This window comes from Bidens hawaiensis, unplaced genomic scaffold (assembly GCF_021521415.1).
Source record: "Bidens hawaiensis isolate Kalapana, Puna unplaced genomic scaffold, B.hawaiensis_p1.1 tig00002343_1, whole genome shotgun sequence".
In the NCBI taxonomy this organism is placed as follows: domain Eukaryota; kingdom Viridiplantae; phylum Streptophyta; class Magnoliopsida; order Asterales; family Asteraceae; genus Bidens; species Bidens hawaiensis.
The window spans coordinates 225,504-239,505 of record NW_027491127.1 but is presented as its reverse complement, the minus strand read 5'-3'; the positions used below and the strand labels follow the sequence as shown (position 1 = coordinate 239,505).

Sequence of the window (14,002 nt, the reverse complement as noted above, 5' to 3'; positions counted from 1 at the left end):
GCAATGTACTTTCCTAATACGTCTGCCGATTGATTTTGTTTAAATTTTGTGTCTTTCGTTTATATAACTTTTCATAGAAGTATGGTACAAAATATTCTTTTCTTTTTAAGTGCAATATTGTATGAAAGTTTAAGTTTTATGTCTACTTGTGTAGGAGGACAGCCTCCAAGATGGTACAGTTGCACTGATTTGATGAATAGCCTTTTTTATTGGTGAGTCGTCTGTTTTTCATTCTTTTTTGATTATATGCTAATGTGTTACGTGTATATTTTTTACAAATTGATTACAATAAAATTAGTTAACTTTCATTGCAATTTATTGTGAATTGGAACATCAGATTATTATTAGTAAATTAGTTTAAACAATACATACCCGCCACGAAATTAATATTAGTGTAAGTTTACTATCGAAGATGTCGGTAACACAAGGAATCGCTACTAACGGAATAACAAATGTGTCCCCGTCGCAATGCGCGGGCACTCTTACTAGTATATATATATAATTCATATATATGTAAAAAATAATAATAACCAAAAATAATAATAATAACAAACTTGATTGTATATCTACATTTTATCATTGTTTATAAATATATATGATATTATGATATACGCTTGATCAATGGAGACATCAATGAAGCTTGGTTGGTTGGCTCATAGGTAATTATAAAAGTTTCTATCTCCGAAATGTCCCAAGTTCGAATCCCAGCATGCACATTTCATTTTGATTTTAATGGAAAAAAAATTTACCGGTTCACCCGCAGGGTCAACCGGTCCAGGCCGACCGTCTGCCCGCAAAAGTTGATGGCGACACATTTGCTCTACACATAAACCCTAGCCACCACCACTAAACCATCCGTCGCCGCCAACCTCCTGTCACTGCCCTTATCCGGCCGCCGCTGCTGTTCTCGTGCTACCGCTGCAGATTTGGAGCTGCCGCGGCTATTGCTGCTGCTGTTTATAATATTATTATTATTATTTAAAGAAAAGAATAAATAAGGAATAGGAATACTAATAATTCTTTATTTATAATGTTATTATTATTTAAATTGTTTTTTGAATAATATAAATAAAAGTAAAGTATACGTTTCTTTAAGAAGAAGAAACGTAGTGTTAAGAAAGTAAACCAAGTTAAACTAATGGTTTTAAACTTATAAAATAAAGAAAAGTATTTTGAACTAAAGGTTCATAAAAAAATATAATCGAGGTAAAGATTATACAATAGAGACAAAATGTCTTAATCCGTACTAAAGATCTGGTATTAATAAAAGGTTATTCTCGTACTATAGGTGCGAGGTAGCAAGGAAGAACCGGTCAGTGTATTAAAGCTGATCTTTTCAAAGAAAGGTGAATACACCCAAATTTTATAACTTGTATTATCGAGTCAAATAAATCGATTACATGAGATTACGTATCTCTAAAACATTATAAACAAAAGTAATCGCTAGCCCTCAGGCTATCGTGTACATTTGTTTGGATCCTTACATATGTGGTAAAAAGTCTGTGGGCACACCGCGCCACACTTGGTTATGAGCCTCTGCCATGATGGGCCGGACCTAAGTTACGTCCGAGTGAGGGTAATCATGTGTATACTGATGGTATCTAAGTAATATCGAACGCTGCAGTGTTTGCTGAGTGGTTCGTGTAGAATTTAAGTTTATAATTGTGTTTTGTTTTAACTTGAGTATTCCTAAGCCATGATGGGTCGGGCCTAAGTTATGTCTCGAGGGGTAATCAAGTAAAGAAAATATTTTATGCATCAACTTATTCACCAGCAGCACATCAGCATGTGCTGCTGATGTATTTTCTAAACATAAAGTCACCCAAATGATTCAGTTCAGACATCGACATCAACTGAATTTCGGGACGAGATTCTCTTAGCAAGGGGAGAATGTGACAACCCGCAATATCCGTACAATATATTAGTGATAATTAAACATTATTATTAATCTCAAGCTCCTGAAAACGTATGCATGTTTATTATTTCATTTAAAGTCAAGTAAAGTCAATGTATTCATATCATATACCTTAGGTAGTTATACTTTAGGTAATTATAGGAATCAACACGTCACAAGCACAAATACCCAACACACAAAAATGTTAGTGATACTATCCTTTAAATATGAATACAATACTTTTATAGGGAGAATGATACACTATATTTTATATGTATATATATACGTTTGTATACAAATAACGACCCTGAACCGTTCCCGAAGCGTAACGGTACTTTACAAGTTGGTAAACAAACTTATGTACACCTAAACCAAAAAGCTAATAGTCTCTTAGTAATTTTTACTACACCTATATAAACAAAGTAAACACAAGGTTTAAAGAAAATAATGCAAGGTTATAACTAATAGAAGGCATAATCTAAATGATTTATAATATAGTTACCAAATAATTTAAAACTCCAACTCACATCCATACCAAAATCTATAATGCATGCATTAAACTCAAGGTATTCACAGGTTGGTGAAATGAACATAAAAGCTCTGCCCCATTTACCCAAAAGCTTTACCATAAGTATATATATCATTAAAAGGGATGTAGAACAAAACAAGAGTTCTGAAGTAATTCAATCCATCCAAACTACCATCATTACCCAACTCGTACCTATTTCATACCCCTAGCACTTTTTGACTAATTCTAAGCATCAAACACAAAAATTTCACCTAACAAGCAAAACACACTTTTGATCAACTAAAAAGATCATTCAAAACTTACCTTCTTTGACTTCTTTATTCTTTGAGATGCTAAATATGAAAACTAAAACATTAGAAGCCTAAATCTCAGGTTTATGTGAGTATAAAGAAACACAAATACCCTATCCAAAACAATGTTGGAAATATGTACGGTTCGGGTCAAGTCAACGCGGGCCAACCCGGTTATAACCCGTGAGAGTTACACCGAGGATAACGAACTTCAAGCCCACTTAATTAGTTAACTGGGCCGGACACAATGAAACAAGGTTAAGGGGTGGATAAGGCTTTTAATGTGGTTATTGGGCTCAAAGCCCATTGGGTTTAGTGATGGATTAAACTCTAATCTCCTTATATATATATATATATTATCATTTGATGGTCACACGTTTGCTCCACACATAAACCCTAGCTGCCACCGCTAAACCAGCCGCCGCCAACCTCCGGTCGCCACCCTTTTCCGTCCGCCGCTGCTATTCTCGTGATGCCACTGCCGAAGTTACTTTTGCTGCTGTTTATAATATTATTATTATTTAAAGAAAATAATAAATAAGGAATAGTAATATTAATAATTCTTTATTTATAGTGTTATTATTATATAAATTGTTATTTGAATAATATAAAAGAAAGTAAAGTATACGTTTCTTCAAGAAGAAGAAACGTAGTGTTAAGAAAGTAAACCAAGTTAAGCTAATGGTTTTAAACTTGTAAAATAAAGAAAAGTATTTTGAACTAAAATTTCATAAAGAAAATATAATCGAGGTAAAGTATTTTGAACATTATTGCGGTTGCATGTATATTTCTTGTCAGTTATAACATTAATTATTAGTTATCTAATTTGTTTCTTTTTCCTTATTTTTTCAACACGCATATGCCATAATCTTTAATATCTTCAACTTTTCATATTTAAATTTTCAGAGCTCAAACAACACACGTGAGCAATTGCAACTGTTGGCTTAAGTTTTTAGTTACATATTAAATGATTACTTCTCTCAAGTCGCGTGGTTATCAGTAAGTTTTATGTTGTTTTGTAATTATATTCTACGCACCAATTATTTATATAACTGAAGAATGAAGGCAATGGTCTTTGTAATGCATGGTAGGCTTTTCGTTTGACTGAACCGATTTTGACCGGTTATTGGATCTGCCCTTTCCACCTTTAGCTTCTAAGTTCAAAAAATTCTACTGAAATCTTACATGGTCATCAAAATGTTTGTTAGTACTTGACTATTTCACTATTTTGAATTACAAGATCTTATTATTTGACCAATTATATGTTGTGATTTTATTTAGGAATGAAGAGCTGAATTCCTCAGCTGACCAAAAATGATGGGAAGCCTGTGGAATGGTCCAAGAAATTCATTCCCCTCGTTTGACTCACCGGTCAAAGAAACAGCTTTTTATTTTAATTACAACTTTTCTTTGCTTGACAACTTGTTACATCCAAAATACTCGTATTGTTATTTGCAGCCCGAATGACAAAATGTGTTAGGTCGGTCTTGGGTCAAAATGGTTATTTTTGTACATGTCGTGCTAGTTGAACTGACCCAATATAGTTAATTTTGTTTATGTATTAATAATGAGTGTGTCACACATATTTCAGAGAATGGTTTTATAAACAAACCCAAAAACAAAACGGTAGATGTAGCAACGTACAATCTTAGTATAATACATGGAGTATTATTTATTCTGAATTGCTCGGATTTTAAATTTGGTTAATTCCGTAGCAATGTACTTTCTTAATTACGTCTGCAGATTGATTTTGTTTAAATTTTGTGTCTTTCATTTATATAACTTTTCATAGAGGCATGGTACAAAATATTCTTTTCTTTTCAAGTGCAATATAGTATAAAAGTTTAAGTTTTATGTCTACTTGTGTAGGAGGACATCCTCCAAGATGGTACTGTTGCACTGATTTGATGAATAGCCTTTTTTTATTGGTGAGTCGTCTGTTTTTCATTCTTTTTTGCTTCTATGCTGATGTGTTACGTGTATATTTTTTACAAATTGATTACAAAAAAATTAGTTAACTTTCATTGCAATTTATTGTGAATTGGAACATCAGTTTATTATTAGTAAATTAGTTTAAACAATACGTACCCGCCACGAAATTAATATTAGTGTAAGTATACTATCGAAGATGTCAGTAACACAAGGAATCGCTACTAACGGGATCACAAATGTGTCCCCGTCGCAACGCGCGGGCACTCTTATTAGTATATATATATATATAATTCATATACATATAAAAATTAATAATAACCAAAATAATAATAATTACAAACTTGAATGTATATCTATGTTTTATCATTGTTTTTAAATATATATGATATTATGATATACGCTTGATCAATGGAGACATCAATGAAGCTTGGTTGGTTGGCTCATAGATAATTATTAAAGTTTCTATCTCCGAAATGTCCCAAGTTCGAATCCCATAATGCACATTTCATTTTGATTTTAATGAAAAAATTGGTTTTACCGGTTCACCCGCCAGGTCAACCGGTCGGACCGGTCCGGGCCGACCGTCTGCCCGCAAAACCGGCCGGGTTTTTCAAAACGGCCCAAATACACCGACCCGACCCGGTATAGGGACTGGTCCTGTTCCGACCGGCCGGGCCGGGTTTCAAAACACTGTATATAAACATTAAAAAACTCTATACACTCTTTCTCTCTCAAATCACTATCGCCTCCACCAGCACCACAAACCAACCACCACGGAAGCGACCACCACATCACCGGAGAAGCGAGTTTAGTACTCGTTAGAAATACCAGTTTGTTAAAAAAAGATACATCTCTATTCTTTGTTTCCCTCAGAAAAAGACTTGCCACCGACTAAGGTTTCTCCGACAACACATTTAACAGTCCGTCACGATTTATCTCTTGGCGTCTCTCACTCTTTCACTTCAACTAATTCAGGTAGCCAAGTCCGTCTCTTCAGACGATACCACAATCTCCGGCTACTGTTTCTCTTCTTTCATGACTCCGACTTGCTTAGATTATAACCCAATTCTCGCCCTATAGTTTCAGCTTATCCATATCATAAATCACCAGATCTGATAGTTGAAGAGCCCGATATGTGACCGGACATCTCCACGACAGCAACTAGAAACCTTGCCACACTTATTTTAATTCTCATATTATAGTTACTCCAATTCAGTGATTTTGGGGTTAGAAACAAGGCGGTTAAGAGCATTCACATCCCATTCCCCATCCCCATCTCTATAATTACACTACAAAACACTATATTTCTCTTTCCTGTTTAATTAAATAATACTTTTATCATTACAGTTTTCTCTCTCATCTACTCACAACCAATCCAACAAATATTAAAAAATAAATAGGGGCAAACAATGTTCCCCAAATTTACAAAAAATCACTACATTTCTCTCTCCACCCTATAATTTATACTCACAATCATTCAAAACCTTACCCTATAATTTACCAATCCCCCTCACATAATTATGGGGGATGGGATGTGAATGCTCTAAAACACACTTATTTTCCATACCTTTTTATCATCTTTTTATTAATAATTTATATAATAAATAATGTTTTTAACTCGTTTTAACTTGATCTTACAAAGTTTATTATTTTATGTAGGTGACGAGTTTTAAAAGAGAAAAGGTTCGGGTTTTGGAAGATAAAAGAGGCTCGTATGATCAAGTTTGAAGAAACAAGTTAAAGCCCAGCCCAAACCATTTATATGAAGCCTTACATGTCTTAATATATAATATAACTTAAAAAAAAAACCTAAGCACCTTGGCTGCACCTGTTTGCGATCGGATATAAGCACAAAGAAATAAAAAGGTTTGTTGGTTAAAAGGTGGTAGGCTGGAACGATTTTGTTTATTGTCTCCTTATTAGAGACATTTAATTGTTTCCCTTGGTCAACACGTGGACAGCATCTCACAAAGCAGCTCAAACAAATATAAATCATAAAACTTAACAGCCTATAGCTGGCCGATCGGAACAGTGCAGCAGCAAGGGAGGAAGAAAAATCTTTTTTGTGAGCTCTGTGGCGGCTAGGAAAGGAAGAAGAACGTTAAGGGAGACTTAGTACAGCAGCTACGGGTCATCAACATCGATAAACTCAACCATAAATGATAGTAAAACACTTATAAACTTTGTTTTCTTGTTCAAGATTCATAACTTGTTGGTTTGATCTTTTAACTTGAATTGTTTTGCAATTAAATTGAAGATTGAGTTGTGCTTGATTGATATTGACTCTTGAATGAGTTTAATTATGTTTATGTTGAGTTTTATGATGTTTACTTTGATGTATAGCTGCTGTCCAAAATTAATGTTAGGCTAAACTAGTTAGTTCTACCTAGGTTAGATGTTTATTGTTAGGTTTTAGTGAGTAATATGGATTGTTGATCATCATAACTTGATTTGTTAATGAAAAGTTTGGTTTAACATAGAATTGGGTTGTGTTTATTGGCTGTGTTTTTATTAATTATACTCATATACCTCTTGCTTTGATTTGATTGAATCGGTTTTGATTGATTTTAGCTTGTTTGAACTCTTTACTTTGTGTTTAGAGATTGTTTGCGGGGTGATCAACCGTAGGGTTTAGTTGGGTATGTTAATTAGTTAAAATCAGCGGGTAGGCACCTTCTTAGAGACCGAGAGGTGATATGAAGTAAGGTCGTCTCATAGCTTTTACTTGTTAGGATTAGGATCGCGCGAGAGCGGGTTCGGTTCTTGTCGGGTTTGGGTTTGTGAGCAATTAGTTGACCTTGTTTAATTTAAACTAAATGGTTCCTCTATCCTTGGTTGCGTAGTATTCGTCTCCATTAGGGTAGTGTGTTGGTGAGTCCGAGAGGAGAGTCGGCATTAGAACACTTTAACAATTTGTTTCCCGGTTTGTTCTTAAAATCAATTAAGTGTAAGTTAGAGTTTGTTGGTGAGATCGAGAGGTGATCTAGCTTTCTTGAGTGAGCCTTAGTTGTGTCATCCTTAGAAACCGGTGTCGTGAGATTCTTCAATCAATTAGCTTATTATACCTTCCATATGATTCTTACATAGGTAGACGTTTTCTCCAATTGCAGTTAAGTCTCTAAGTTTTATCAAGTGTTTAGTTAAGTTAAGTTTAGTTAAAGTAAGTTAGGTCAAGTAGTTAATTATTAAAAATCATTTAAATATTCTTAGGTGAGTCTTGGTTAGTGTTAAGTATTAAAAACGTTTTCACGAGTCCTTGTGTTCGATACTCGGACTTCCTTAGTTCTATACTATTAGTGATCGGTACACTTGCCGGTTTTGTGTTGTTTCTTTAGGAGTCTTATTTAATAAATTTAAAGCTTAGTTGTGAGTTACTTAAAAAGAGCATCATTAGACACACATCAGGTACGATGGAGAGGGTGGTTGGGCGTGGTGGTGGTGTTGATGACGGATAGGAGAGTGAATCGAGCGGTGGTAGTAACAAAGTTGGGATAAAACAAATAGGGGGGTTTGGGGTGCTTTAACTGGTGGTTGAGAACCAGTGACAATGGTTACGGACCGACGACCTGGTTGCGGTAGTGATGGAAGGTCAGGGTGGTGGTTGGTGGCAGACAGGTGAGAGAAAGAGGAGGGGTGGGGGTGGTGGTAGGTAGTGGTAGTTTTCGGAGGTTTGGATGGTGGCAGCTCGCAGGTGGTGTGGTGTGGCTGATGATGGTGGTGGGTTGGTAAGGAAGGAAGGTTTTAATTTGTATATTAATTTTAATATAGATAATTAAGTTTTAATTTGTTTTTTGGTTATTTAATATAATATTTTTAATTAAATAAGTAAATGGCTAATTTCCCTCATGTGCAAGGCACATGATCATATTTAACGAGAAAACTAACTGGGTTAGTATTAAAGAACAATCGATGTAACATTTTGACACGTAAAGTACAAATTATGTTACTTTTGAAGATAAACGACAACCACTGAAATTTGGTGCAAACATAATGGACAAATTCTGTAATTATGTCTTTGGTATATTGAATGAAGGAAAACAGATAAAGCTCTTTATCTTATCATAAAGGACCGAGGCGTAATTTCACAAAACATGAAGCTTTATCAAGTCGTATCGTAGGCTTGAAGTACGAATTAATATAATGGCAAATTAATTTTATCGCTCAATTGTGACATGTCGTTTATGTCCTTGTTCACTAATTGTAAAATTACCATGTATAGATTATTATTATTATTATTATTATACAAAGAGATCTTCGATTTAGCCTCCAAATGACACCCTAACTTCCACCACTCCTACTCCACTTTCCAAACCCTCATCCTCAAACTCAAATCCCATCCCCGCCACACCCTCTATTCACCCACATTATCCGCATCTACGCCGATGCCAATTTGCCCGATAAAGCTTTGAAAACGTTCTACACGAAGCCACGGGCGAAACACCTTAATGTAATTCTCGAGACTTTGGTATCGGATCGGGGATGTGTTCGATACATCCGACCCGCGTTTGAGTTGTTTAGGTCGGCGCGTCGGTACGACGTGTTGCCGAATGTGGAATCGTATAATATTTTGATGCAGGGTTTGTGTAGGAAGAGTCAGGTGAATAAGGCGGTCGGGTTGTTGGAGGATATGTTGAATAAAGGGTTTGTCCCGGATTGTTTGATTTACACGACCGTGCTGAATAGTTTGTGTAGGAAGAAGAAGCTTCCGGAGGCGTATAAGGTTTTATGTAGGATGAAGGTGAAAGGGTGTAGTCCGGATATTGTGCATTACAATACGGTTATATTAGGTTTTTGTCGGGAGAATCAGGCGCATGATGCTTGTAAGGTTCTTGAAGACATGGATTCGAATGGTTGTTTGCCTAACTTGGTGTCGTATCAGACTCTAGTTGGTGGTTTATGCGGTCAGGGTATGTATGATGAGGCTAAAAGTTATCTAGATTTGATGATGTCTATAGGGTTTTCGCCTCATGTGTCGGTTTGGCAAGCTTTGATCAACGGGTTGTGTGGTGTTGGGAAGATTGATGAGGCGTGTTCGGTTTTGGAGGTGATGTTGAAAAGTGGAAAACCTCCGCATGTTAATACTTGGATGGAAGTGATTAGTAGGGTTTGTGAGGCGGAAGTTGGAAGATTAGAGGAGGTATTGAAGGTTGAGATAGTGCCTCGTACGAGGATAATAGACGCGGGTGTTGATTTACAAGAGTATTTAATAAAAAAGGGTCGAGCGAATACTAAATTTAAATCAAGAAGAGAAAAGGTTTGAACTTTGAAGGGTGTACATTTTAAGATTTGTTTACGAAGGCCCTCTTGTATTTGGAAGTTAAGAGATTTGTGATTGGGATAATGTTGAAACAATTCAAGACTCGAGAGTCGAGTATAAAGTGTTGCAAGGAATTGACGGTGGAAGATAAAACTTTTGCAGGTGCTGATTCTTGGTACTTTTAACTATTGAATCTGTGACAGACTGACAGATGAGTGTTCTGTCATTAGTTTAACTGAAGCTTTATGCTGCTGTGCATGCTAACAAAACTTTCACGCACCAGAGGACTTGCAGCCTAGCTATGATCTTTTATAAGTGATTAACTTTCGTCATCAATGCACTATGAAAGTATTGCAGAAGATTGTTATCAACAACAATTATATATATACTGTGAAATGATTGATAAATCGGCTTATACTCAAACCTCAAATTTGATAGAAGAATTATTGGTAGACGATGGGATCTGTGTTGATTGTTAATAGTGGTTCGGATATGGTTCAGAAGTTCTTTTTGTTTATTGGCCATGTATCACGCATCTATACGATATTTTAGTTCGCTTTAAGGGCATACTTTAAGGGCATATAATATATGATATTTTAAGTTCGTGTTGGATATATGTGATATTATCATTTATAAGTTTGCAGGAATATATATGTGAAAATCTCTCTTTATTAAAAGTTGGTTTTGTAACGACGGCTCTTTAACTGTAGTTGTTAGCAATGTTTATAGTAATAGTAGTAAAGAAATAAAGAAATGAACAGGTTAAAAGTTTTAACAAGTTCACATGAGTTAAAATTTGGTAATTGGGTATCTTTGTCTAACATTTTATTTCAAGACTTACCTTTTTCCAAGTTAAGTTCTCTTCACATGCAATCCAACAAAGTACCACTGAATGGAAGAAAGGATTTTAATAACGAAATGGCTGTAGGTAAAAAAGGAACCAAGTGGGGAATGAAACCGTTTTTTACCCCAACCAAAATCGTTTTGGTAACCAAATTGAGAGAACTCGTTTTTAACCTTGCCCGAACCAGTTTGGGACAGAGCAATCCTTTTCCACTTAATAGACTGCTTTCAACACGAACCAGTTTGGCCAAAAGTCGGTGTTGACCACGTTTGATTTAACCAGAACTAGTATCAACTTACACCGGTTTAGGCCTAGAATCTGATTTGTGCACTGGTGGCATTGAGTGGAAGCGGCTACCATGTAGAAAAGTTTGTAGGTGTGTTAGGTATTTAAGTATTAGGTTTGTTAGATTGGGTTATCGGTTTTCTACCCGAGCTCGAGCTGATTTGATTCAAGTTTTAAAAGCTGATTTCGAGCGAACTAAGTAACATGAACCTACTCTAGAAAATCTTAAAGTTATGTTGATTATCCAACATTTTATTTTTTCAAATTTAGCATGAAGATTGAAGGAAACTTACATATAGTCATATACGGATGACTCGTAAATTTGTTCTTAACGGTTTGATGGCTTACATTATATCTTAATAAAACAAGAGCAAGAAACAACAATAATAATCACAGACCGAGTATGCAATGTTTATCATGGGAGGTTCATAGATTCGATGCCAAAAGACATGCTGGAGGAATTAACATTAGTCCAAACATGCTCACTCAAAAAATATTGTCAAGCATTTGATAGAATAAGGTCACAAATTGTGGCGAGTATGAACTAAGTATCTTTTTGAGGGCCATTCAAAAAGAAAAAAAAAGGATCTTCTTGAGGGAATTAAAACCCGATATCATCAAGTCATATATGATGTAAAACATATATGTTTGCAAAAAAAATTTGTCAAACCCGTGTGGTTTTGCAACATCACACATTAACATATGAAGATCAATACATGTATGGTACCTCACTACCTCTATGTCATCACTTCCTTCTTTAATCAATAAACTTTAATCAAGGCTCGGGCTCGGGCCATTTTACAACTTCCCGAAGCTTTAACGTCCTACCATAAAATTGCTGCAAAAGATACAGAAACAAAATATGATTAAAAAAGTGGGAAACAGAGAGAAAAAAACAAGATGAAGTTTAAGTAGACTAAACTGTGCCATCTAAAGACATTGCAGCTTCAAGTTCTTCAGATGATGAAAACGAAAGAAACCCGTACACGCGGTTTTTCCCGCCTTTACGATCATGCAAAACCGTTGTGCTAATCACTTCACCAAACTGGCTAAAGTGATTCCTCAAATCCTCAGGTTTAACACTCCATGCAAGATTGCCAGCATAAAGTTTGTAAGGTGACTCAAATACCAGATTCTTTTCAGGTCGGGAACTTGATATCGTGCTTCGGTATTTACTATTCATGTCAACTGAAAACCTGACTCGCATTTCACGCCCATCAACATCCTTTTTGAAAATAACCAATTTCAGGTATATGTATTATAGAGTTGTAAAGAATAACAGCAGCATGCAATTATTATAGATTTGAAAATCCAAGAGCAGCAATTGCAGCTTTGGCTTCATTGAGTGAGCTCATGGTTACATACCCGCATCCCCGGCTTATTCCAGTCTCTGCGTTTCGTGAGACCTTAAATGACCGACAAAATAATGTATTAAAAATTTAAAACAAATATTCTGAGTGAAAGAGTAATAGTATTACTCAATGAAAACCCGAAAAGTATAACCTTTTATCGTCCTAGTTCCTATTAAAAGATGTGGATTTTTGATACAGAGTTTAGACCGGGCAGGATATTAAGCAAACACTAACTGTCTCACTCCTTAAAAATTTTGGGTTATTGTTGTTAATTTATAAAGCATATAATACAGATCCGTGACATCTCTCAGTTTCCACAAAACAATTGGATCACTTGAAAGTTCATCATTATTAATCTACATCGAGAATACTGTATCGAAGGTTTGAGCAGAAAAAAGCTAAATTATGAAAACCGCAATTTTCTACTTGAGAAGCTACTGTTTGAAATTTGGAATGAATTTAAATTACAAAGAGTATCTGTATAAGGAAAAATTCTCAAAATGTTTCTTTTGAAGAGAGAGATTCGAGAATTGTCCCCAAAAACGAAGGAATTCCATGTATGCCATCGCCGAAAACGTGTCTTTTAGGTGGGACAACAAGTTTTTTGTCCAACTAGAAGACGACATCTGTCACCAAAAAAGTTGGCCCGACGTGTCTGCCAAATATTTGGTCGGCCGCATAAATATTTATTCCCATATTTGGTCGGGAAGCATAGATTTTTCAAATTTTTGGTCGGGCCGCCTGTGTTTGAAGACAGATGTCATCGTCTTGTTAGACGAAAAAACAAGAATCTCTTTTCCAAAAAGGGGCATTTTGGGAATTTTGCGGGTACAATTAATTTCCTAAAATATTCATAACATGTCTGGTTGGGGCATTTCATCGAACATCTGGAGGGCAACATTACAGAACCGAAAAACCAACTACAATAGAGTAAGTACCTCAACAGACTGAACTGGGCCATGGGTTTTAAACTTATCAAGAAGGTCAGTGATATCACAGTTTCTGGGAAGATTACAAACATATAATTCAAATGGTTTGAATGAGTTTCTGAAATCAGAATCCTCTTGCAAGCTGTTGTACCCATTTCCAGTAGTAGAATTATACTGTTGCTGTTGTTGTTCACCATCAACAAGCGCTGAAACAGTGAAATGATGGGTTTTAATTGCAGGGTATTGGATTAAAGATGATGTTTTTGTGGTGTATGGGATACGAATTGAGGATATTAATGGATTGGATTTTGATATTGAGGTTAACCAGCAATAAGAATAAGTGGCCACTGATGGAAACCTGAAGAAGAGCTTCATCAAGTGACCCATCTTGGGTTTATGGTATTATGATACAAGTCAACGTGATGATGAATATTGGGATTTTTTAGAGTTTAAGAATTAGGAAATAATAGAAACCAAATTAACTGATTGCAATAATAGAAGCCGAATCAGAAACCGATTTAACTGAACCGAAATTACTAGAAAACCGAATTAACTGATTGCTTCTGTGGACGCACATTGTCAAGTGACAACATGTGGTATGGTTTCACGGGGGACGCCCAAGCCAAATTATGAAGCCAATGTGGGTCCGGTTAAGACAACATAGTCCAGCCAGAGTCGAGGCTCTTCAAT

At 35.6% G+C, this 14,002-nt stretch overlaps 2 protein-coding genes and 1 pseudogene across 2 annotated transcripts; 1 reads left to right on the top strand and 2 right to left on the bottom strand.

Annotated features, from left to right (window-relative positions):
• Window positions 1-8,192: 8,192 nt before the first annotated feature.
• Window positions 8,193-10,063, top strand: LOC143618988 (uncharacterized; annotated as a pseudogene).
• Window positions 10,064-11,585: 1,522 nt separating this feature from the next.
• On the bottom strand, window positions 11,586-13,767 carry LOC143618852 (28 kDa ribonucleoprotein, chloroplastic-like). Its single transcript, XM_077090926.1, has 3 exons — window positions 13,322-13,767; window positions 11,954-12,437; window positions 11,586-11,869 (listed from the first exon to the last, which is right to left on the bottom strand). The coding sequence occupies exons 2-3, from the start codon at window positions 12,236-12,238 to the stop codon at window positions 11,807-11,809; spliced, it is 348 nt and encodes a 115-aa protein (XP_076947041.1). The 5' UTR covers window positions 12,239-12,437; window positions 13,322-13,767; the 3' UTR covers window positions 11,586-11,806.
• On the bottom strand, window positions 12,327-13,699 carry LOC143618987 (uncharacterized). The gene is made up of 2 exons (XM_077091037.1): window positions 13,322-13,699; window positions 12,327-12,437 (listed from the first exon to the last, which is right to left on the bottom strand). The coding sequence occupies exons 1-2, from the start codon at window positions 13,697-13,699 to the stop codon at window positions 12,327-12,329; spliced, it is 489 nt and encodes a 162-aa protein (XP_076947152.1).
• Window positions 13,768-14,002: the final 235 nt, after the last annotated feature.